At 50.9% G+C, this 26,349-nt stretch overlaps 1 protein-coding gene across 2 annotated transcripts in view; it reads right to left on the minus strand.

Moving 5' to 3' along the window:
• Positions 1-26,349, minus strand: part of LOC115085822 (casein kinase II subunit alpha-like) — a 134,933-nt gene that overhangs the window by 75,337 nt on the left and 33,247 nt on the right. For both annotated transcript variants that reach the window (XM_029592290.1, XM_029592289.1), the window contains exons 3-4: positions 22,085-22,186; positions 16,613-16,663 (exon numbers count right to left, since the gene is read on the minus strand). In XM_029592290.1, coding sequence (XP_029448150.1) covers positions 16,613-16,663; positions 22,085-22,186 — 153 coding nt within the window. The remainder of the gene's footprint in view (positions 1-16,612; positions 16,664-22,084; positions 22,187-26,349) is intronic.

Below are 26,349 nucleotides of genomic sequence, written 5' to 3' on the forward strand. Positions count from 1 at the left end.
CAGTTACTGCCCTTAACAGAAACATGGGGGTAACCTGCACGGAGCGGCAGTTACTACCCTTAACAGAAACATGGGGGTAACCTGCACGGAGCGGCAGTTACTGCCCTTAACAGAAATATGGGGGTAAGCTGCACGGAGCGGCAGTTACTGCCCTGAACAGAAACATGGGGGTAACCTGCACGGAGCGGCAGTTACTGCCCTTAACAGAAACATGGGGGTAACCTGAAAGGAGCGGCAGTTACTGCCCTTAACAGAAACATGGGGGTAACCTGCACAGAGTGGCAGTTACTACCCTTAACAGAAGGCATGGGGGTAACCTGCACGGAGCGGCAGTCACTGCCCTTAGCAGAAACATGGGGGTAACCTGCATGGAGCGGCAGTTACTACCCTTAACAGAAACATGGGGGTAACCTGCACGGAGCGGCAGTTACTACCCTTAACAGAAGGCATGGGGGTAACCTGCACGGAGTGGCAGTTACTGCCCTTAACAGAAACATGGGGGTAACCTGCACGGAGCAGCAGTTACTGCCCTTAACAGAAACATGGGGGTAACCTGCACGGAGTGGCAGTTACTACCCTTAACAGAAACATGGGGGTAACCTGCAGGGAGCGGCAGTTACTACCCTTAACAGAAACATGGGGGTAACCTGCACAGAGCGGCAGTTACTACCCTTAACAGAAGGCATGGGGTAACCTGAACGGTGCGGCAGAAGAAACTTGCTGGGCAAACTGGACGGAGCATTTTGTCTTTTTCTGCTGTCAGTAATTTGTTACTATGTAGAAAGATGTTAAATCTTTTCTTTTTACACAGGCTTTTAACTGCTGATTGATAGGTCATCTGTATGTATTGATGATTTATATCTCTATTGGTATCCACTTAGCACAAATCTATTATTTGCAGAATATAAAAATTGTGTGAAAATGAATAAATAGTCCTAGTTTTATTTGAAAGGGTAAATAACTGTTCCCTATTTATTTCACACTACTAAACATTTTATGGACCTCTATTATATACCTCTCAGCCAACCCTGCTCCAGACTGAAGAGCCCTAAATGTGTTTAGCCTTCACTCCTAGGGAATCTGTTCCTTCAATTTCTCTTTTTGGTTTCTAAGATGGGGTGACCAGAGCTGAACACCGTGCTCAAGCTGTGGGTGGCACCAGAAACCTATAGATCATGGACTGAAGCCAGCGCAACTCCACCGCAGAGCCTCAGGCAAATGCTATCAGGGCCATCAACGGAGGAGCAGAGGTGAACAGTTACAGAACTGAATGCATTAGCAGTAAAAGGGGAGCTCAGTTCCCAACCTGCACTGCATGAACCTGTGTCTTCCATCTACTCCCAGCTCTGCCATTTGTGATAGGTGATCTAGTGCGAGGCACCATTTCCCTGAGCCTCAAATCTAATCCCAGCCCTGTCACTGGTGCTCTCTGTAACCTAGGGCAAGTCACTATCTCCCTGTGCCTGGGGTCTAATCCCAGCCCTGTCACTGGTGCTGTGAGTACCCTAGGGCAAGTCACTATCTCCCTGTGCCTGGGGTCTAATCCCAGCTCTGTCACTGGTGCTCTCTGTAACCTAATGCAAGTCACTATCTCCCTGTGCCTGGGGTCTAATCCCAGCTCTGTCACTGGTGCTGTGTGTAACCTAGGGAAAGTCACTATCTCCCTGTGCCTGGGGTCTAATCCCAGCCCTGTCACTGGTGCTGTGTGTAATATGGTGTGAGTCACTATCTTCCTGTACCTCAGGTGTAATCCCAGCTCTGTCACTGGTGCATTGTGTACTCTAGAGCAAGTCACTAGCTCCCTGTAATTCGGGTGTAATCCCAGCCCTGTCACTAGTGCTTGTGTGTAGTCTAGAGCAAGTCACTCTCTCCCTGCACCTCAGGTGTAATCCCAGCTCTGCCACTGGTGCTGTGTGCAATCTCAAGGGAGACACTATAGCAAATGTTACTTACCTGTACCAGGTGTTCTCACAGGACAGCAGGATGTTAGTCCTCACATATGGGTGACATCATCAGGATGGAGCCCAATCACAGAAAACTTCTATCAAAGTTTCCAGAATTTTGATTGGCCCCTACTGGGCATGCCCAGCACGGCACCAACCCTGCAGCCAGCAGGGGTCCCCCTTCAGTCTTGTTAAAAAGCTGCAGGTAGTGCTGAAAATAAAATAAGAAAATGTTACGAACCCAACACCACGGGGCGGCGGGTGGGTTTCATGAGGACTAACATCCTGCTGTCCTGTGAGAACACCTGTTACAGGTAAGCAACATTTGCTTTCTCACAGGACAAGCAGGATGGTAGGCCTCACATATGGGTGAGTACCGAGCTGAGGATGTCCGAACATGCACCAAATGTACCCAACGACGTGCAACAGGCACAACAACTGGGGTGGAATTTGGTAGAGGGCATCCTGAACCCCACCAGGCAGGTGGAAGGGTGTGGGTACGTCACATTGGAAATAAGTTACGCAGGACAGATTGGCGGAAGATGGAATCTTGTCTTCCGGCTTTGTCCAAGCAATAAAGGAAAATTAGTTTCTTACCTGATAATTTTCGTTCCTGTAGTACCAAGGATCAGTCCAGGACACCTGGGTTGTGACTCCGCACCAGTAGGTGGAGACAGAGCAAAACTTGTGGGCGGAGCCATATATAAGCCCCTGTGCCAGTCACAGCCCCTCAGTCATACGTAATGTCAAAGTAGCCATGCAACCAAGTAACAAAACTGGCTAGAAAAAGCACTTCTAACTTTAAACTAACACCAAAAACTCCTACTCGAACCGGACTCCCCAACCGGGAGAGCTAAACAAGCGAACAGCAGAACTAAGAAAACATGATGAGCGGACTCTCCGTTACTGTAGCGAAGCCCTGCGGGCGGGATCCTGGACTGATCCTTGGTACTACAGGAACGAAAATTATCAGGTAAGAAACTAATTTTCCTTTCCCTGTACGTACCAGGATCAGTCCAGGACACCTGGGATGTACCAGAGCTAAGTTATCGAGGGTGGGAAGCAGAGAGTCCCGCTCGGAGTACCCTCTCTCCAAAACCCCTGGAATCGTTAGCCCGGACATCCAACCAGTAATGCCGGATAAAGGTATGCAACGACTTCCAGGTAGCCGCCCTGCAAATCTCCTGAGGCTACACCTGAGACGCTGCCACTCAAGACGCAGCTGGAGAGCGAATCGAGGGAGCCCAAAGACCCACGGGAAGTGATTTTCCCCCGCACCAAGTACGCCGAACCAATGGCCTCCTTGAGCCAAGTGGCAAGCGTCGTGCGGGACGCCGCAACTCCTTTCTTTGAACCAGAGAACAAAACAAAGAGAAGAGCCGTGACCCGAAATGGATAATTGACCTCCAGACAGTGAAGGGGGGATCTTCGCACGTCAAGCTTCTGTAAGTCCCTCGCTACTGGATCAGAGGGCTCCCAGACCGCAAAAGCGGATAGCTCAATTGAAAAACATGGAAAAACCGACACCCCTTTCGGCAGGAAGGAAGGAACCGTCCGCAAATAAACACCGGAATCGGAAATATACAAGAAGGGTTCCCTACAGGACAAAGCCCGTAACTCCAAAGCACGCCATGCCGAAGTAATCGCCACCAAGAACACCGTCTTTGACGTGAGAACCTGAATAGTTAAGCGTTTCAAGGGTTCAAACAGCGCCGCGCATAAGCGGAGAGAACGGAAAGGAGGTTCCAAGCTGGACAGGGGAGACGCAATGGAGGACAAAGGTGCTTAGCTCCCCGAAGGAAACGGGAGATATCCGGGTGAAGAGTCAGGAAAGGACCACGGACCTTACCTCGCAAACAACCAATCGCCGCCACTTGGACCCGTAGGGAACTACAAGCCAGACCTTACCTTTGGCAAGACCTGCCTGGAGGAACGCTAGAAGCCGCAGTAGGGACCACCCCACGCTGCACGCACCATTCCTCCAATCCACCCAGACACGGACATAAGCCAGGGACGTCGCCTGTGTCCTGGAACGTAGCAACGTGGCTACCACCGCAGCCGAGTAAACTTTTCTCTTCAGCCGAGTCCTCTCAAAACCATGCCGCGAGGCAGAAGTGATCCGCAGTCTCCAAAAAGACGGGGCCCTAATGGAGTAGACCCGCCATCCCCTGGAGCTGAAGGGGTGCCGCCACTGTGAGCTGGACGAGGTCTGCGAACCACGGCCGGCGCGGCAACTCCTGTGCCACCGGGAGCACGTTGGCTGGGTGCAACTCTATGCGCCGCCGAATCTTGCCGATCATCGGCCACGGGAGAAACCACGTACAGCAGAACATCCGTCGGCCCGGGAAGCGCCAACGCATCGACGCCTTCCGCCCCCTTATCTCGACTTCGACTGAAACATCGCTGAGCCTTCGCGTTGTGCCACGTGTCCATCAAATCCATGTGGGGCACTCCCCAATTCTCGCAAATGAGAGGCAACGCTTCGACCACCGGGATCCAGGCGATGCCGGCTGAGAAAAATCCGCCTGAACGTTGTCGACTCCTGCACCGTGAGAGGCTGCTATGTGGCTGAGATGGAGTCCTGAACAGACCATTAAGCGCTGAGCCTCCTCCGCCACCTGTGGGCTCCTTGTCCCGCCTTGGCGGTTGATGTAGGTCACGGTGGTCGCGTTGTCCGACAACACTCGGACCGCCTTTCCCCGCACTACCGGTAGGAAGGCTTGCAGAGCCCAATGGACCGCTCTGGTCTCTAGTCTGTTGATAGACCACTGGGCTAGCGACACTGACCATAGGCCTTGGACCGAGCTCCCTAGGCAGACCGCTCCCTGAGCGGAGAGGCTGGCATCCACGGTCACCACCGTCCAATTTGGCACCAGAAGAGACACTCAAGAGGACAGATGACTGGAATCCAGCCACGAGAGCAGGCTGGACCTCGCGAGCCCCCCTAGTGGAAGCGGTAAGTGGAACTCCTCGGAAACCGGCGCCCAGCAAGATAGTAAGGACGACGGTAAAAAGCCGCAGATGAGCGAACGCCCAGGAAACCAGCGCAGGCGTGGAAGCCATATAACCCCGGACCGCAAGGCAGTCGCAAACAAGAAGCGCCGTACTTGAGCTGGCAGCTCGTATCTCCATTCGTGTGACAGGGACCTCTAGCCCTGCGACGTGTCGTCAACGGCTCCCAGAAATTCCAAGGTCCGCGAGGGTGCCCGATGACTCTTGTTGAAGTTGACCACCCATCCTAGGGACTGCCAAGGTATAAGACCCTGGCCAACTGACAACAGACATTGATCCTCGGGCTTCGCCCGAATCCACCAACCGTCCAGGAACGGATGGACCAGGAGATAATACTGGCGCAGCCGCGTCGTCACCACGACCATCACCTTCGTGAACGTGCGGGGGCCGTCGCGAGACCAACCAGGAGCGCTTGTAACTGGCAGTGCCGTCCTAAAACGCAGAACCTGATGAAGAGCAGGAACAACGGCTGAATGCCTAAGTAATGATACGCCTTCGCGAAATCCAGGGAGGCCAGAAAACTCGCCGGTCCGCCCCGCAGCAATTACCGACCGAATCGACTCCATTTTGAAGGGAGAAAACGCGAAGAAAAGGTTCCAACTCGGAACTGTTCATTAATACGTTGAGGACCCACTGGTCGGACGTTATTTTGGCCCATTCTGCGAAGCAAAAAACCAACCTCGCCACTACGTTTGGAACGAAGGACTGAGGCTGCCTTAAGGCATGGACCAGCAGAATCTCAGTGCGAAGCCCCGGGCCCCGCGTCAGACGGAGATCCTCTCTGTCTGTCGGAACGCTTCCCCCTGGAAGGACTGTGGACACGAAGAGACCAGTGAAGACGTCGAACGATAAGAAGGCCCAGAGGACCCCTGGGGACGAGTTATCTTGCTACCTTTGAAAACGGAACCTAGCAGAATAGAAGGACCGAGTTCTGGACCTGTCGTCTGGGAGCTTGCAAATCCGGATCCCATCAAAGGAAAGCCTCAACCTGTCCACTCCTAACTGAATAACAGCTTTTCCCCTGAAAAGCCGTGCCCCAAGGAGAGCCTTGGAGGATCCATCCGCTGCCCAAAAGCGAAGTACCAGCAATCGGCGGGCCGAAAACAACCGCGACCATGAACTAGCCGAAGTACGCCGTAAATTATAGAGAGCAGCCGCACAAAAAGCGATGGCAGCCTGCAGTCGATCCGCCTGCGTGGCCTCGTGAACTGAAAAACCTGCCTTCGCCTGTAGAACTTGGGCCCAGTGCAAACTAGCCCGCCTGGCGTAGTTACCACAGATGGCAGCCCGGACCCCTCAACGCTGCAACTTCGAAGAAAAACCTCTGTGCTACTACCGACACCGCCGAAACTACCTTCGGAAGCCGAAAACCGTAGGAGCTCCAGAGCGTCCTCTGTCAGTGGATAAAGCTTGTCCATTGCCTTGGTCCCCTTCAGACCCAGCTCCCTAGTATCCCATTCCGGACAGAAATGTCTGACGCCGAGGAATGGAATGTGAAAGTCACTGCAGGACCAGTGAGCACCAGCAGGACTGGGTCCACGTTCGCACCAGGTCGAGAAACTGCCGGTGGGGCTTCTACCCCTAGGTCGTTGAGGATAGCCGGATTTGTGATGGTTTGTCCAGCCAGCCAGGGCAAAACTGTCCCCGAACGCTCCATCGGCCCCCCCCAGGGGCTCTCCGGGCGGAACAACCTCATCCTGTGAGGGGAACTCAGACTCCGCATCTTACGGGACCGTACCCGGTGGTCGCCATTCCGTTGCTGGAGCCGGGGAGAAGTCTGGGCCCTCCCGGGATATCTTCTTCCATGGACCATCCCCCTTTGGGTAGCCATGCCTCTTCGTGCGGCTGCGGCCCTTGTACTTGAGTACCGTGCGCCGTAGGAGCGCGAAAACGGCCGAAAACAAGGACCCGGGATTCTGTTTCCATGGACCATCCCCCTTAGGGTGGCCATGGTCCGCTATGCGCCTGCGGCCCTTAATTGAGAACCCTGCGCAGTAGGAGCGCGAAAGCGTCCGAAACAAAAACAAAAACCAAAAAACAAAAACCAAAAAACAAACAAGGACCCCGAAGGCGAGGAGGTCCCAACCCCGCCAGCCTCAGCCGGGGCCTCAGCTCCCCCGGAAGACCCCCCGAGGACCTTTGTTGAAGAGTCTACCCGGGAGGCAAGTCGGGAATCCCTGCCGGTTCGCGCTCAAAAGCGCGGGCTGACCTCAAAATGGCCGCCGCTCCCGTGCCGAGCGGGAAGGGGTCAGCCGGCAAGACTGAAGCGGCCAAAAATGAGCGACGGTGATCGTGCCGATCGGAATCGGCCCCCCCCCCGTCTGTCCTGGACGGACCCTTCCGACCGGGACGCAGGCATAGAAAATCCCCTCTTGTGCGAGCCCCGCGCGCGCGCCAAACCGTGCCCCTCGGCAACCAAGCGGTCGCGGCGGAACGGACGGCGGACTAACAGACCCGAAAGTACAAGAATTAAATCCTACCGCCGAAAACACTCCCCGCCCCTCGCCGAGCCGAGAAAACTTCCCCACCGGTGAATAGACGAGGAGCCACACAAGAAAATAAAAGTACAATTTTTTTTTTTTTTTTTTTTTTTTTTTTTTTTAACGCAAACCTGCCGCTGTCCAGAGTCCTGGGTCTCCTGCTTCCGTGGGGGGTGAGTGAACCGGGCTCCCCGGTGTCACCCCCTACGCTGCTGCCTGTGGTAGGCCGGGTCCTCAACCCTCAGCAGCGGCCTCAACCAGGGGGGGATGGTCCCCTCAGAACCTTCCCACCCCCCTGGGAGGCAGGGCGGACAGCTTCCTCTTTTCACTTCTCACCTTGAATTTCTTCTTCTTAATTTTTTTTTTTTTTTTTTTTTTAAACCAAAAACCAAGAAACCGAAATCAGTAAAACCACAATGCCCCCGACTGACTAACTAACTAACAGTCGTCAGGCACGCAGAGGCTGTGACTAGACCTGCACCACCTACTGGAGACAGAGTAAGACTGAGGGGCTGTGACTGGCACAGGGGCTTATATATGGCTCCGCCCACAAGTTTTGCTCTGTCTCCACCTACTGGTGCGGAGTCACAACCCAGGTGTCCTGGACTGATCCTGGTACGTACAGGGAATGGGCTGTAAAGGTGTGGAGAGAACTCCAGGTAGCAGCCCTGCAAATGTCAGGAAGCGGAACCGATCGTAGGTGTGATACTGACGTCGCCATGGCCCTCACAGAGTGTGCTTTGACACGGTCTTGAAGTGGAATGCCCGCTTGCTGATAGCAAAAAGATATGCAGTCCACCAACCAGGAGGAGAGAGTCTGATTACCCACAGGTTGCACTAATTTGATGGAATGGAAAGAGACAAACAATTGAGTGCTCTTCCTGTGGGCAGCTGTACGGTCTAGATAGAAAGCTAGAGCCCGTTTACAGTCAAGGATATGCAGAGCCTGTTCTCCTGGATTGGAATGGGGCCTGGGAAAAAGGTAGGTAGGATAATGGATTGATTGAGATGAAAATCCGATACTACCTTAGGCAAGAATTTAGGGTGAGTGCGAAGTACCGCCGAGTCCTGCAGGAGTTTAGTGTAAGGCGGATAGGTAACTAGGGCCTGCAACTCACCAACCCTGCGAGCTGAAGTGATCGCCAAAAGGAAAATCACTTTCCATGTGAGATAGCGAAGATCACAGGAATGGAGAGGGTCAAATGGTGGTTTCATGAGCCGACCCAAAACTAGGTTGAGGTCTCAAGAAGGGGCCAGAGGACACAGAGGAGGCTTGAGGTGAAGTAAGCCCTTCAAAAACCGTGTAACAAGGAGTTGTACTGATATGGGAATATCCCCGACACCTCTATGGAAGGCGGCTACCGCACTGACATGCATCCTGATGGAGGAAGTTTTTAGACCTGACTGACAAGTGCCAGAGATAGTCCAGAAACTTCGTGATTGGACACTCATGGTACTCTTCTCAGTCCCTTGACCAAGGGACTGAGAAGAGTACCATGACGTAAACCTGGTCCATTTGTAAGAATACGATTTTCTCGTGGAAGGCTTCCGTGAAGCAATCGGGACATGGGAAACTGGTTCAGAAAGGTTAAGTGACTGAAGAATTAACCTTTCAACATCCATGCCGTCAGGGACAAGGCTTGAAGATTGGGGTGGCAGAGGCACCCATCGTTCTGAGTGATTAGAAGCGGGTTCATTCCCAAGGGAATGTGCCTGCGAATGGAGAGATCCTGAAGTATTGGAAACCACACTTAAGAACCTAAGAACATAAAAACATGCCATACTGGGTCAGACCAAGGGTCCATCAAGCCCAGCATCCTGTTTCCAACAGTGGCCAATCCAGGCCATAAGAACCTGGATTGGCCTGATAGCACCCCACTTGGCGCAGCCAAAGGGGTGCTATCAGGATCATGGTTCCCTTGTCCTGCCATAACTTCAAGAGAGTCTTTGAGAGAAGTGGAAGTGGAGGGAATGCATATAGGAGACCAGTTGCCCATGATAGGGAAAATGCGTCTCTTGGCTGATAGTGTTGGCTGCGAGTGAGAGAGCAGAAGTTGTCTACTTTGCGATTTTGAGGTGACGCAAAGAAGTCTATTTGAGGATAACCCCATTGGTGGAAGATCGAGTTCACTACTGAGGGGTTGAGAGACCACTTGTGCGGTTGAAAGGTGCGACTGAGCTTGTCTGCCAATACATTGTCCACTCCCAGCAAGTAGGTGGTCCTGAGGTACATCGAGTGGGAGAGGGCCTCCGCCCATATCTGTGTAGCTTCCTGACACAGAAGGTAGGAGCCCGTCCCTCCCTGTTTGTTGATGTACCACATGGCCACTTGGCTGTCCGTCTGGATCAGAATGACTCAATTGGAGAGTCGATCCTGAAATACCCTGAGAGCATATCTGATTGCTCGCAGCTCCAGGAAATGTATTTGGTGTTTGGCTTCCTCTGGAGACCAAGATCCTTGTATCTGCAGATCAGCCACGTGGGCTCCCCATCCAAGGTTGGAAGCATCGGTGGTGAGAGTTATTTGAGGGTCTGGAGCCTGGAAAGGCAAGCCTTGGAGGAGATTGACCTGATTTCTCCACCAGGCGAGAGACTGACGGAGTGAGTCGGTTACGTGGACAATGGTCGACAGGGGCTGAATGGATTGAGTCCATTGTGACCGTAGAGTCCACTGCATGACTCTCATGGCCAAGCGGGCCACTGGGGTGACCTGAATTGAGGATGCCATGTGTCCTAGGAGGATGAGAAAGCGGTGTGCAGTTGTGGAGTGCTGAGACTGCAGCTGGTGTGCAAGAGAGACTAGAGTGAGAGCTCGCTGTCGAGGCAGAAAAGCCTTTTCCTGTAACGTGTCCAAGTCTGCCCCAATGAACGATAAGGTTTGAGATGGGACTAAGTAGGATTTGTAATAGTTGACGAGAAATCCAAGTGAAATTAGAGTGTGTAAAGTAAGATGCAGGGATGACTGAGCAGCTTGCTGAGTGGGAGCCCTGATTAACCAATCGTCTAGATAGGGGTAGACATGAACACCTTGAGTCCTGAGGAAGGCTGCAACTATGACGAGGCATTTTGTGAAGACTCGTGGTGAAGACTCGTGGTGCAGACGCGAGGCCAAATGGAAGCACTTGGTACTGGTAGTGCTTGGGGCCTACTAGAAACCTCAGGTATTTGCAATGAGTTGGAATTATCGCAATATGAGTGTATGCATCCTGGAGGTCTAGAGAGCAGAGCCAGTCTCCTCTTTGTAGAAGAGAGCCCAAGGTTACCATTTTGAACTTCTCTCACTGGAGGTACTTGTTAAGGGCACGTAGATCCAGAATTGGACGAACGCCTCCCGATTTTTTGGCGATTAGAAAGTACCGGGAATAAAACCCTAGGCTGTGCTGAGAGAAGGGCACTGGTTCTATTGCCTTGGACTGGAGGAGGAGGGAGACCTCCTGTTCCAGAAGGATGGAGTGGTCGATGTTCTCCATGTCGGTAGCGGTGGGGAGTCCGGTGGAATGGAGAGAAAGTTCAGATGATAACCTTGAGCAATATCGCTAGGACCCACTGGTCTGAGGTGATTGAGTGCCACTGGATGTTGAAATGGCACAATCGACCTCCCAATGGTATGCGGGGCAATGGAAGCTGGCTGCTGCTCTCTATGCAGGAGTCAAAAACTGGAAGCAGGGCCCGGTTGAGGAGCTGCTTGTGGTTTTTGTTTTCGTGTCTGACGAGACTGGGCTTTTTGAAACGATCTCGTAGAACAGGTTCTAGTTGGTGGCGGGTAGGACTTCTTCGGGTGGAAGAATGACTTCTTAGAGTCCTTCCAGAAGGGCTGTTTTGAAGAGTACTCAGAATGCATCAGAGAGAGCTGTCTCAGGGTCTCATGATGGTCCTTGAGTTCCGCCACCGTCCGTTGAATCTGCTCGCCAAACAGGTTGTCTCCTACACAGGGCAGGTCGGACAATCTGTCCTGATCTTCAGGGTGAAGGTCGGAAGACTTGAGCCAGGCCCATCATCTTGCCGAGATAGTAGTTGAAGATACCCTGGTTGCAATGTCAAAGATATCATAAGATGATCGTATATCATGCTTGCCTGCCTCAAAACCCTTGATGACTAGGGTTTGGAGTTGCTCAGGCAGGGAATCTGTTAAGTCTTGTATCTGCTTAAATAAGACCCTATTATATTGGGTCACATAGCGCTGATAAGAGGCAATTCTGGAGATGAGCACTGATCCCTGGAAGACACGGCGACCAATGGCATCTAGAAATTTCTGTTCCTTGCCTGGGGGAAAGGAAGTGTGAGGTTTTGATCTCCTTGTTCTTTTCTGGGCAGATTCAAAAACCACAGATTGGTGATCCAATTGAGGCTTGCAAAAACCTGGAGCTGACTGAATGAGTAGGTGGTGTCACCTTTCCTTGGACTGGAGCCACAGAGCCAGGATGTTCCCACTTCTTTTTGAGGAGATCTAAAAGAACCTGGTGGATAGGGATGGAGGTTATTTCCTTGGGAGCATCCAGGAATTGTAACAGCTCCATCATTTGATGCCTGTCATCTTGTTCAGTCTGCAATTGGAAGGGTACCAATTCAGACATCTCCTTCACAAAATTTATGAAGGAAAGGTCCTCTGGAGGAGAACGCTTTCTACTTTCAGTAGGTGAAGGTGGTGAAGGCAAATCATCGGTGTCTGGTGAAGAAACATCAGTCCAGGTGTCGTAGGGATTAGCACCTGCTCCTCTAGGAACTAGTGGCGGACGGGGCGGTGGGATCCCTGAAGGTCCTGGTCGAGGCTCTGAAGGACTTGAAGGAATAACTGGAGGCACCGATGAAGGCATTGAAGGCACCAGTGCAGGCATCGAGGGCATCGATGGAGCCGATGGACGCATTGGCACTGACGGGTGAATCGGTGGCACCGACAGACGTATCGGCATTGACGGCTGAGGCATCGGCAGAATTCCCGAAGGAGGGATGTGGAACGGTGTTTCTCCTCCCGATGACAACACAAGTGGGGAGGGCACCGGATCCATCGGTGATCCAGGGTCCATCGGTGGAAAAGTGGCCATAAGCGCTTCCATCCTCGAGAGCAGCAGTGCTAACGCTGCTGGAATCGGGTCAGTGGTCAGTTCCGCAATCGGTACCGGTGTCTGTGCTGGAGGAACCTGGAGTCGATGCATCGCCTTGTCGATGGCCTCCTGAACCATCCGGTCCAGTTCTTCTCGGAGACCTAGAGCAAGCAGCCCCAGCTCCAGAACAGAAGGAGGCAGAGGCATAGCCGGAGGGACCACCGTTAAAGGTGGAGTCGCGGCTCCTGATACCCTGTCGGGTGAGGGTTGCCTCGGTGACCCGGGCGCCGAAAAGGTCGGTGCCTTTTCTGGATGGGTTTCTTCGACAGCGGCTCGGACGATGGCGAGGTCGATGATTTCGCTCCCTCGATGGTCTGAGACTTTCGATGCCAGTGGTGATGTTTATCTCTACGATCCCTTCGGTCCTGAGAGGGAGTAGAGGGTGACAAAGGCCGAGAAGTCGTTTATGCCAGACAGTCACCGTTCGATGCTTGCGCGAAGTTGACGGTGCCGGTTCTGACGACGTCCATGCAATGGACGGCGTCGGGGTTTGAGCACGGAAGAGAAGCTCCATCTTCTCCATTCTAGCCTTGCGACCTTTTGGTGTCATAAGGGCATATTTGGTATAGGTTAGGACATCGTGCTCACTTCCGAAACACATTACACAGATTTTGTGAGGGTCTGTGATGGACATGATGCGATTACAGTCCGGCACCGGCGGAATCCCGACGCCATGGCCATGAAAAAATTGAGCCACGGTACGGTCGACGGCCAGTAAGCTGCGAGGGTCAAACTCGACGGTAATAGACGGAAAATGGATAAAAAACTTACTGGAGTACCGCGGCTTGAAAAAAGTTGAAGGAGGGACCCCGGTGGGGTAAATTAAATTTTAATAATTCGGTGAGGAAAATTCCTGTCAGGAATCTCTGCAGAGCTCCTTAACCGCGTGGCTACTGCTGCGCAGAAAAAAGAAGACTAAAGGGGGACCCCTGCTGGCTGCAGGGTTAGTGCCATGCTGGGCATGCCCAGTAGGGGCCAGTCAAAGTTCTGGAAACTTTGACAGAAGTGTTCCGTGATTGGGCTCCATCCTGTGATGTCACCCATATGTGAGGGCTACCATCCTTTATTTATTTATTTATTTATTTATAGGATTTATATACCGGATGTTCCTGTATAATATACATATCACACCGGTTTACAAGGAACAAGAACTATCGCCTCGTTAGCGGTTTACATTGAACAGATTAAACAATTAACAATTAGTAGTTATTTGCTGAACAGTTAACAAGAAACATGAAAGGCGCAAGGAGGAACTTAGTGGAGCTTACAGTGAACCGAAACATGATTATATACATTTCAAAAGTGGACTCTTCGGGAACTTGTATGCCGGGGGCTGGGGGAAGAACGACTAAGCTGAAATTGTCATTCTTCCTGCTCTTAGCTCTCAGGGAATGCTTGGGTGAACAACCAAGTCTTAAGTTTCTTTTTGAATGTAGTATGGCAAGGTTCAAGGCAAAGGTCTGGAGGTAGCGAGTTCCAGAGTGAAGGGCCCGCTGTAGATAGTGTGCGTTTCCTCAGGGAGGATTTTGCCGGTTGGGTGATTAGCCTGTTCTGGTATGCACTTCTAGTCGGTTTCTTGGAGGTGTGTAGCTGAAGTTGAAAAGTTAAGTTGAGAGGAGAGATGTTATGTAAGGCCTTGTGTATCATCATCATGTTATGTAAGGCCTTGTGTATCATCATTATGGATGACATCCTTCTTGTCCTGTGAGAACTCCCTGTATCTCGGGTGTAATCCCAGCCCTCTCACTGGTGCTGTGTGTAATCTAGAGCGAGTCACTATCTCCCTGTGTCTCGGCTGTAATCCAAGCCCTGTCACTGGTGCTGTGTGTAATCTAGAGCGAGTCACTATCTCCCTGTGTCTCGGCTGTATTCCCAGCCCTGTCACTGGTGCTGTGTGTAATCTAGAGCGAGTCACTATCTCCCTGTGTCTCGGCTGTAATCCCAGCCCTGTCACTGGTGCTGTGTGTAATCTAGAGCGAGTCACTATCTCCCTGTGTCTCGGCTGTAATCCCAGCCCTGTTACTGGTGCTGTGTGTAATCTAGAGCGAGTCACTATCTTCCCTGTGTCTCGGCTGTAATCCCAGCCCTGTTACTGGTGCTGTGTGTAATCTAGAGCGAGTCACTATCTCCCTGTGTCTCGGCTGTAATCCCAGCCCTGTTACTGGTGCTGTGTGTAATCTAGAGCGAGTCACTATCTTCCCTGTGTCTCGGCTGTAATCCCAGCCCTGTCACTGGTGCTCTGTGTAATCTAGAGCGAGTCACTATCTCCCTGTGTCTCGGCTGTAATCCCAGCCCTGTCACTGGTGCTGTGTGTAATCTAGACGAGTCACTATCTCCCTGTGTCTCGGCTGTAATCCCAGCCCTGTCACTGGTGCTGTGTGTAATCTAGAGCGAGTCACTATCTCCCTGTGTCTCGGCTGTAATCCCAGCCCTGTCACTGGTGCTGTGTGTAATCTAAAGCGAGTCACTATCTCCCTGTGTCTCGGCTGTAATCCCAGCCCTGTCACTGGTGCTGTGTGTAATCTAGAGCGAGTCACTATCTCCCTGTGTCTCGGCTGTAATCCCAGCCCTGTCACTGGTGCTGTGTGTAATCTAGAGCGAGTCACTATCTCCCTGTGTCTCGGCTGTAATCCCAGCCCTGTCACTGGTGCTGTGTGTAATCTAGAGCGAGTCACTATCTCCCTGTGTCTCGGCTGTAATCCCAGCCCTGTCACTGGTGCTGTGTGTAATCTAGAGCGAGTCACTATCTCCCTGTGTCTCGGCTGTAATCCCAGTCCTGTCACTGGTGCTGTGTGTAATCTAGAGCGAGTCACTATCTCCCTGTGTCTCGGCTGTAATCCCAGCCCTGTCACTGGTGCTGTGTGTAATCTAGAGCGAGTCACTATCTCCCTGTGTTTCGGCTGTAATCCCAGCCCTGTCACTGGTGCTGTGTGTAATCTAGAGCGAGTCACTATCTCCCTGTGTTTCGGCTGTAATCCCAGCCCTGTCACTGGTGCTGTGTGTAATCTAGAGCGAGTCACTATCTCCCTGTGTCTCGGCTGTAATCCCAGCCCTGTCACTGGTGCTGTGTGTAATCTAGAGCGAGTCACTATCTCCCTGTGTCTCGGCTGTAATCCCAGCCCTGTCACTGGTGCTGTGTGTAATCTAGAGCGAGTCACTATCTCCCTGTGTTTCGGCTGTAATCCCAGCCCTGTCACTGGTGCTGTGTGTAATCTAGAGCGAGTCACTATCTCCCTGTGTCTCGGCTGTAATCCCAGCCCTGTCACTGGTGCTGTGTGTAATCTAGAGCGAGTCACTATCTCCCTGTGTCTCGGCTGTAATCCCAGCCCTGTCACTGGTGCTGTGTGTAATCTAGAGCGAGTCACTATCTCCCTGTGTCTCGGCTGTAATCCCAGCCCTGTCACTGGTGCTGTGTGTAATCTAGAGCGAGTCACTATCTCCCTGTGTTTCGGCTGTAATCCCAGCCCTGTCACTGGTGCTGTGTGTAATCTAGAGCGAGTCACTATCTCCCTGTGTCTCGGCTGTAATCCCAGCCCTGTCACTGGTGCTGTGTGTAATCTAGAGCGAGTCACTATCTCCCTGTGTCTCGGCTGTAATCCCAGCCCTGTCACTGGTGCTGTGTGTAATCTAGAGCGAGTCACTATCTTCCTGTGTCTCGGCTGTAATCCCAGCCCTGTCACTGGTGCTGTGTGTAATCTAGAGCGAGTCACTATCTCCCTGTGTCTCGGCTGTAATCCCAGCCCTGTCACTGGTGCTCTGTGTAATCTAGGGTAATTCACTTTCTCTCTCTGTGTTAATTCACTCACCTGTAACTGGATAAGTGGAACAGTGGCCGACTTGTTAAAGGTTTCTATGGAAAAAGCATTGACGCAGCAGACATACTGTTCTTCCCTTCTCCCCTAAGGAAAATGTCATACGGACCAGCAGCCATGCTTCCACTGCAGAGCTGGCTGCACGCTTCTTTCTGACGTATTTTCCTGAGACTGCATAGACATTCGATTTGGAGGAACAGTACCATAAAACCCCCAAACTATTTTAATTAATCACACTGCAGGGAGGATAAGAAGTGACCAACCTTAAAATCTGTGTTGTTGACGTGCTCGAAGACCAGCGCAGGTGTCCGCGACTGCAGGGCAGAAGTGTTTCCAGAAGACAGAGAGACATGAAAGTGAGTTAGCCTTGCATGCAGGCTGCCGCAAGTGACACACAAACCAAGAGATGCAACAGCACCCGCGCAGGATGCGCTCGTAGACCATGCTCCTCTACCTCTCCCCGATGCGCTCAACGACTTTACCTCTCCTACCACGTAATTAAGAGCTTTCCAGGAGGAACCTTATGAAAAGCTTTTGGAAAATTCAAGTACATCAACAGGCTCCCCCGCCAGCCCCCAACAGCCTGCTAACCCTCTGAAACACCTCCGATGGACTAGCAAGTCATGACTTCCCTAACAGAACGGGCCTCTCCCTCCCACTAACATATCAGGACTAACTCTTCTACTCATTCATCCTTAGTTCTGCAGGCCCTCTCTGGAGCCCTTTCACAGATACACTGCCAGCCCTCCAGCCCTGAGGCAAACTTCAAAGCTGACTGAAAATGGCCTCGCTTGGTGCGGAAGTGCCATGTCCTTTTGGGGGGCACGTCTTTGGGTGTGTCTAGGTTGTCGGAGGAAAACAGCGCATGTACGTGACCCTTTAAAAGAGACAAGGTGCTTTTTCACCCATAAGAGCAGGCACAACACAAGTGGGTGGTTTTTAGAAAAACCCTTATTACTAATACGTTTTTCCAAGGCTAAGTGCCGCATGCATTCCCTTTCAGGTACCCTGAGGGTTTGCATCTACACAGGCTGTCTGAAAATGTTTCCCATAATACGTAATAGCTCTGCAATTTCAGATATAAATTCCTCCACAACTCTTAGGCGCATTCCCTCCTGGTTCTGGTGATATGCTACTCTTTGATTAATCAGTATCTTCTAAAATCTCCTCCACTGTCACCTCAATTTGATCCAGTTCTTTCAAAATCTCCCATTAAAGAATAAATGATGTTTTGGAATACCCCATTGTCTTCCTTAGTATTCGTGGACTTTTGCCAGCAACGTCTGTGGACTAAAAGCACCTACCTCCCAGTCTATGTGGGATACATTTTGCAGGATAATAATGTGTAAATTTGAAAATCAAATGTACTCATGTTTCTCTAACCTGCCTTATCACCAACCCCAGGAATACCACCCCTCATCCAGTAAAGGACATGCACTGCAAAAGCCTGTACATGTGTTTCCCTAACCTGCCTTATCACCAACCCCAGGAATACCACCCCTCATCCAGTAAAGGACATGCACTGCAAAAGCCTGTACATGTGTTTCCCTGACCTGCCTTACCACCGCCCCCAGGAATACCACCCCTCATCCAGTAAAGGACATGCATAGCAAAAGCCTGTACACGTGTTTCCCTGACCACCCCTCATCCAGTAAAGGACATGCACTGCAAAAGCCTGTATACGTGTTTCCCTAACCTGCCTTACCACCACGCCCAGGAATACCACCCCTCATCCAGTAAAGGACATGCACTGCAAATGCCTGTACACGTTTCCCTGATCTGCCTTATCACCGGCCCCAGGAATACCACCCCTCATCCAGTAAAGCACATGCATAGCAAAAGCCTGTACACGTTTCCCTGACCTGCCTTACCACCGCCCCCAGGAATACCACCCCTCATCCAGTAAAGGACATGCATAGCAAAAGCCTGTACACGTGTTTCCCTAACCTGCCTTATCACCACCCCAGGAATACCACCCCTCATCCAGTAAAGCACATGCATAGCAAAAGCCTGTACACGTGTTTCCCTGACCTGCCTTACCACCGCCCCCAGGAATACCACCCCTCATCCAGTAAAGGACATGCACTGCAAAAGCCTGTACACGTGTTTCCCTAACCTGCCTTATCACCACCCCAGGAATACCACCCCTCATCCAGTAAAGGACATGCACTGCAAAAGCCTGTACATGTGTTTCCCTGACCTGCCTTATCACCACCCCAGGAATACCACCTCTCATCCAGTAAAGGACATGCACTGCAAAAGCCTGTACACGTGTTTCCCTAACCTGCCTTACCACCCCAGGAATACCACCCCTCATCCAGTAAAGGACATGCACTGCAAAAGCCTGTACATGTGTTTCCCTAACCTGCCTTATCACCACCCCAGGAATACCACCCCTCATCCAGTAAAGGACATGCACTGCAAAAGCCTGTACACGTGTTTCCCTAACCTGCCTTATCACCACCCCAGGAATACCACCCCTCATCCAGTAAAGGACATGCACTGCAAAAGCCTGTACATGTGTTTCCCTAACCTGCCTTATCACCACCCCAGGAATACCACCCCTCATCCAGTAAAGGACATGCACTGCAAAAGCCTGTACATGTGTTTCCCTGACCTGCCTTACTACCGCCCCCAGGAATACCACCCCTCATCCAGTAAAGGACATGCACTGCAAAAGCCTGTACATGTGTTTCCCTGACCTGCCTTACCACCGCCCCCAGGAATACCACCCCTCATCCAGTAAAGGACATGCACTGCAAAAGCCTGTACACGTGTTTCCCTGATCTGCCTTACCACCGCCCCCAGGAATACCACCCCTCATCCAGTAAAGGACATGCACTGCAAAAGCCTGTACACGTGTTTCCCTGACCACCCCTCATCCAGTAAAGGACATGCATAGCAAAAGCCTGTACATGTGTTTCCCTGACCTGCCTTACCACCGCCCCCAGGAATACCACCCCTCATCCAGTAAAGGACATGCACTGCAAAAGCCTGTACACGTTTCCCTGATCTGCCTTATCACCGGCCCCAGGAATACCACCCCTCATCCAGTAAAGGACATGCACTGCAAAAGCCTGTACACGTGTTTCCCTGACCACCCCTCATCCAGTAAAGCACATGCACTGCAAAAGCCTGTACACGTGTTTCCCTGACCTGCCTTACCACCGCCCCCAGGAATACCACCCCTCATCCAGTAAAGGACATGCGCTGCAAAAGCCTGTACACGTGTTTCCCTGACCACCCCTCATCCAGTAAAGCACATGCACTGCAAAAGCCTGTACACGTGTTTCCCTGACCACCCCTCATCCAGTAAAGCACATGCACTGCAAAAGCCTGTACATGTGTTTCCCTGACCTGCCTTACCACCGCCCCCAGGAATACCACCCCTCATCCAGTAAAGGACATGCACTGCAAAAGCCTGTACACGTGTTTCCCTGACCACCCCTCATCCAGTAAAGCACATGCACTGCAAAAGCCTGTACACGTGTTTCCCTAACCTGCCTTACCACCGCCCCCAGGAATACCACCCCTCATCCAGTAAAGGACATGCATAGCAAAAGCCTGTACACGTGTTTCCCTGACCTGCCTTACCACCGCCCCCAGGAATACCACCCCTCATCCAGTAAAGGACATGCATAGCAAAAGCCTGTACACGTGTTTCCCTGACCTGCCTTACCACCGCCCCCAGGAATACCACCCCTCATCCAGTAAAGGACATGCATAGCAAAAGCCTGTACACGTGTTTCCCTGACCTGCCTTACCACTGCTCCCAGGAATACCACCCCTCATCCAGTAAAGGACATGCACTGCAAAAGCCTGTACACGTGTTTCCCTGACCACCCCTCATCCAGTAAAGGACATGCACTGCAAAAGCCTGTACACGTGTTTCCCTAACCTGCCTTACCACCGCCCCCAGGAATACCACCCCTCAGCCAGTAAAGGACATGCACTGCAAATGCCTGTACACGTGTTTCCCTAACCTGCCTTACCACCACCCCCAGGATTACCACCCCTCATCCAGTAAAGGACATGCACTGCAAAAGCCTGTACACGTGTTTCCCTAACCTGCCTTATCACCACCCCAGGAATACCACCCCTCATCCAGTAAAGGACATGCACTGCAAAAGCCTGTACACGTGTTTCCCTGACCTGCCTTATCACCACCCCAGGAATACCACCACTCATCCAGTAAAGGACATGCACTGCAAAAGCCTGTACACGTGTTTCCCTGACCTCCCTTACCACCGCCCCCAGGAATACCACCCCTCATCCAGTAAAGAAAATGCACTGCAAAAGCCTGTACACGTGTTTCCCTGACCACCCCTCATCCAGTAAAGGACATGCACTGCAAAAGCCTGTACACGTGTTTCCCTAACTTGCCTTATCACTGCTCCCAGGAATACCACCCCTCATCCTGTAAAGGACATGCACTGTAAAAGCCTGTACACGTATTTCCGTGACCTGCCTTATCACCGCTCCCAGTTAGATAATGGATCTTAGCATGAAGACTTATATGAATTGTTTTTTAGTGTTTGTTTGTTACAAATGTTTGTTTTGAAATTTTATTATGAATGCAGCCTTTGTAATCCGCCATGAACTACAAAGCAATGTGCAGAATATAAATTTTAATAATAAATAAATCCAGTAAAAGGACATGCACTGTGGAAGCCTATATGTGTTTCCCTGACTTGCCTCACCACTGTCCCCAGTAAAAGGACACGCACTGTGGAAGCCTGTATATGTTTTCTTGACCTGCCTTATCACCGTCCCCAGTAAAAGGACACACACACTGCAGAAGCCTGCATATGCTTTTAGATGGACTGACTGAGAGCAATTTTCAGTCAAGCTAATTAACCAGGATAAACACAATTGAAAATGTCTTCATAGATGGCATTACTGGAAGGGGGCTGAGAGGTCAGATACAAGATTTGAGGGAGGTGCTGTTGGAAGATGGTGCTGAATACAGAAATTTATACAAACTGATACAGAACTGAAGTGAAGGACAAAAGGGCAGACTGGATGGGCTAATTAGCCCTTATCTTACCATATTGTGCACTCTTCTAATTTTCTTCCTTTGGGCACGATTTCCACTTTTTGAACAATGTCTTTTTGTCTCTAGTAGCTGTCTTTACTCTAATACTAGACCATTCTGGCTTAATGTTTGAACTCTTCAGTGTTATTTGGATTGGTGGAACACATTTACTCTGAGCTTCTAATATGGAGTTTTTAGGTGGATTTCATGCTGCCTGAAAGCATTTTTACCCTTCTGGATGTCTCTTTCCAATTTCATTTCTATTTGCTCATTTTTCTGTAGTCCTCCCTTTTAAAAACAAATTATGTTTTGGCCCAGTAGTTTCCTTCCAGTTCAATCAAGAGCCTCTCCTGAGGTTAAAGCACCCAGTGCCTTCCTTCCAGCTACTTGGGATCCTCCTCAGATTTCATCTTCCTCCCATCTAGCACAATCATCACAGCCACTCTTGGCTGGAGGCCGCAGACTGCAGCTTCCTGTGGAACCCGGTGTACGTGCACCTGAAATCTAGCCAGCAGGTGCTAAATGCTGAGTGATGGCTGGGCCAGGAACTTGTAAATGTTTCCTCAGCAGCCACCAGCTCAAGGGTGGGAACCAAAACAGGAAATCGTCAAGCAGTTCTTTGGCTTATCTTCTCCTATCAGATGTTGAATTTGATTACATTTTGGACACTGTCACAGCATTCACACATTGTGCAGCTTACCACAGGGTCTTTGACAATATCTAGAAGAGAGATAACGTTCGGACCTCCTCGAAGATTCTCCAGGATTTTAATTTCTCGTTTAATTTTCTTCTTTTTCACAGGCTGGGAACACAAAACAGTAAAAAAAAAACAGCTAAGAATCACAGTGATAGTTCTCAGAAAAGCAGCAAGCATGGAAATGGTAGAGTCACTATGACATCTGTCAGCCCAGCACCAAGTAGACACACAGCAAAGAGCCACTGTGTTTCTACTTGGTGCTGGCAAAAAGTCAAGCGGAAGAGAGGATTGCCAAGGAGGTAAAGAGAAGTGACAAAACATTTTTCAGATACATCAGTGAAAAGAGAAAAGTTCAAAGTGGTATAGCGAAATTGAAAGGTGGAAAGGATCAATGTGTGGAACAAATACATCAGTTCTGTGTTCACTAAAGAGGACCCTGGAGAAGGACCCTCGCTAGTTAACAAGAAACTGGAGGGGAGTGGAGTAGATGTAACTCCATTTACAGTAGAAAATGCATGGGAAGAGCTGGAGAAACAAAGTGGACAAAGCCATGGGGCCTGATGAGGTCCATCCCAGGATACTGAGGGAGCTCAGAGATGTGCTGGGGGCTCCGCTGTGTGACCTGTTCAATAGATCCCTAGAAACAGGAGTGGTGCCGAGTGATTGGAGAAGAGCGGTGGTGGTCCCGCTTCACAAGAGTGGGAACAGAGAGGAGGCTGGTAACTACAGACCGGTTACATCACCTCGGTGGTGGGAAAAGTAATGGAGTCACTGTTGAAAGAGAGAATAGTGAACTATCTACAGTCGGGAGAATTGCTGGACCAGAGGCAGCATGGATTCACCAGGGGAAGATCCTGTCAGACAAATCTGATTGACTTTTTTGACTGGGTAACCAAGAAATTGGATCAAGGAAGAGCGCTTGATGTCATCTACTTGGACTTCAGCAAAGCTTTTGACACTGTCCCGCACAGGAGACTGGTGAATAAAATGAGAAGCTTAGGAGTGAGTGCCGAGGTGGTGGCCTGAATTGCAAACTGATTGACAGACAGAAGACAATGTGTGATGGTAAATGGAGCTCTCTCTGAAGAGAGAGTGGTGTTAAGTGGTGTACCGCAAGGATCCGTGTTGGGACCGGTCCTGTTCAATATCTTTGTGAGCGACATTACGGACGGGATAGAAGGTAAGGTTTGTCTTTTTGCGGATGACACTAAGATCTGCAACAGAGTGGACAGTGTCGATGCTGCGGATTTGATGACATCCATGCCAGTGCCAATGGCCAAACACCAATAAAATATTTCAAAAAAAGCAGACACATCACATAATATTAAACAATTAAAATGGCAGTCAAGAAAATTAAACTTAAAAAGCTACCTTTACCTACCCCCTCCAGCAGCAGTAGAAGCTAAGCTCTATACTCATGGTGCTCTTCCTTAGGGCCCATGTGTCTCACACACACACACACCATACCAGTCATGCCCCCATGACCAGTTTCTGTCTCTCACACACCAATCATCTCCCAAACAGTCTTTGACACACACACCAGTCACCTTCCTGAACAGTTTCTCTCATGCCATACACACACACAGGCTTCCCACTCCTGTGTTCTACTTACATATATGGGCTTCTCACTCTCATAATCACTTTCTCTGTCTCACACACACTCACCAGTCTCTCACTCCCATGCTTGTTCTCTCCACATGCACAGGTTTCTCATTCCCATAATCACTTTCTCTCTCTCACACACACACACACACCAGTCACATGATCTCTCATATGCATACACACACACACACACACACAGGCTTCCCACTCCCATGTTCTCTTTCAGATATACAGGCTTCTCACTCCCATGCTGTGTCACACACACCCAGATTTCTCACTCCCATGCTCACTCTTCACATGCACAGGCTTCTCATTCCTATAATCACTTTCTTTCTCTCTCTCTCTCTCTCTCACACACACATATATACACACCAGTCACCTGATCTCTCTCATGCATACACACACACACACAGGCTTCCCACTTCCATGTTCTGTCTTACATATACAGGCTTCTCCCTCCCATGCTGTGTCTCACACACACCCAGGTTTCTCACTCCCATGCTCACTCTCTTCACATGCACAGGCTTCTCATTCCCATAATCACTTTCTCTCTGTTACACACACACCAGTCTCTCTCTCATTTCCATGCTCGCTCTCCACTGCACAGGCTTCTCATTCCCTGAATCACATTCTTTCTCTCACATTCACACACACCAGTCTCTTTCTCTCATACACACCATCACCTTACCAACCAGTCTCTCTCTCATGCATGCACACACACACACACACACACACAGGCTTCCCACTCCCATGCTCTCTCTCACATAATCAGGCTTCTCACTCCCATGCTTTTTCACACACACCCCCACACCACCAGGCTTCTTACGCCCATGCTTTCTCACATACCCAGATTTCTCACGTCCATGCTTTTTCTCTCTCACACACACACACACACACACACATCAGTCACATCCCTGACTGTCTCACACTCTCACATACACATCAGTCATCTCCTTGAGCAGTCACTTTTATTATCTCTCACATATACACATACATCAGCTCTCTGACCAGTTTTCTCAATCACACACATGCTCTCAATCAAATACATTCTCTCACTTACACACAGGCTGGCTGGCTGCTTCTCTCTCTTTCTCTCACTCACTTCCACCCCCCCCCCCCCCCCCGAGTACAAATGGTAGCTGCAGCAGCCTCCTCCTCCAGCCCCCACAAGCCAAGAAAGAAGAATCCCATTGGCCACAGGAGGCTCATGCTGCTGTCTCCTTTCTCGATTACCGGCTGCTTCAATTGCTCGGGGGCCGATGCTGCAGCCGCCGCTGCTACTTTATCACGCGGCACGGCTCTTTCTCCTTCCCGCACACCGCGTATCACTTCCTGTTCCCGGTCACGGGAAGAAGAAAAGGCCAGCCGCAGGTGCCACAGCTTTTTTAGCACTGCTGCTGTTCCCACTGGGCTTGAACGTACTGATAGCCTGGCGGCAACGGCAGCAGGGAAGAAAGAACAGCGGGAGAGACCGGGAGCACGTGACACACCAGCCGGTGCTTGGCGACACACTAGTGTGTCGCGACACACCGGTTGAGAAGCGCTGCGCTAGCATAATGAGCCCCTGATGTAACAGATCCATCTAAGACGGTAGCCCAAAGGGACTGTCTACCAGAAGTCTCTGGAAATTGGCATACCATGTCTTCGAACCCAGTACGGAGCCTGCAAAAGGACGGTGTTGGTTTGACTTGTAAAACTTCTGGACCAGCCTGCCTATCAGAGACCAGGGGGAAACCCATACAGCAGGCTGCCGCGCGGCCATTCCTGAAGAAGAGCATCGATGCTCATTGCTTTTGGGTTCCGCCTGCAACTGAAGAAGTGTGGAACCTTTGCGTTGTTGAAGCTCGCCAACAGGCCTAGATCCGATAGGCCCCAGTGGTTCACCAGGAGCAGAAGACCTCATCTGCCAGCTCCCATTCTCCTAGGTCCAAGTTTCTCTTGATGAGGAAATCAGCTCTGATGTTGTTCCTTCCGGCCATAAGTAAGGCGCATATGCTCTAGCCACTCGGTGAATCACCAGCATGTCAACCAAACTGCTCGTGCTTCCAGTTTGTTGGTGTCCACTGCTGCTTTTCTGCATTCAAGCGCCCTTACACCACCAACGTCTGAGAGTGAGCCCCCACAGTGCCGGAGGCTCGCATCTGTCTTGAGTACCAACCAATCTGGCGACGTCAGGGAAATTCTTTTCCTGATGATCCACCTGTAATCACCAGTCCAATTGGGATGTCATCTCTAACGGGAGGAACAGCCTCACCACATAGGTCTTCGACTGTGGACTCCAACAGGAAGTCAATGGGCACTGAAGAGGGCACATATGTGTCTTCTCCCAGGGAACCACTTCTAATGCGGCAGGTATTAACTCCCAGACCTGTAGATAAGACCCCCCCCAGTCACACAAACAAGGTTCTGCAGGGATCAAAGTCACAGCATCAAGGTGTGGATCCAAATCTGCAGCAGGAATACTCCACCCCATCTTTTATCGAACTGAACCTCGAGATACTCCAGGGTCTGAGATGGCTGCAAATCACTCTAGGCCAGATTCAGCACCAAGCCTAGTTCCTGTAGCAAGGAACCATCCTACTTGAAGCGAGAAGACTCTCTTCCATGGTTTTGGTGTGAATCAGCCAGCCAACCAGAGAAGGAAGAACTAGAATGCAATCCTTATG

This window comes from Rhinatrema bivittatum, chromosome 2 (assembly GCF_901001135.1).
Source record: "Rhinatrema bivittatum chromosome 2, aRhiBiv1.1, whole genome shotgun sequence".
Classification (NCBI taxonomy): domain Eukaryota; kingdom Metazoa; phylum Chordata; class Amphibia; order Gymnophiona; family Rhinatrematidae; genus Rhinatrema; species Rhinatrema bivittatum.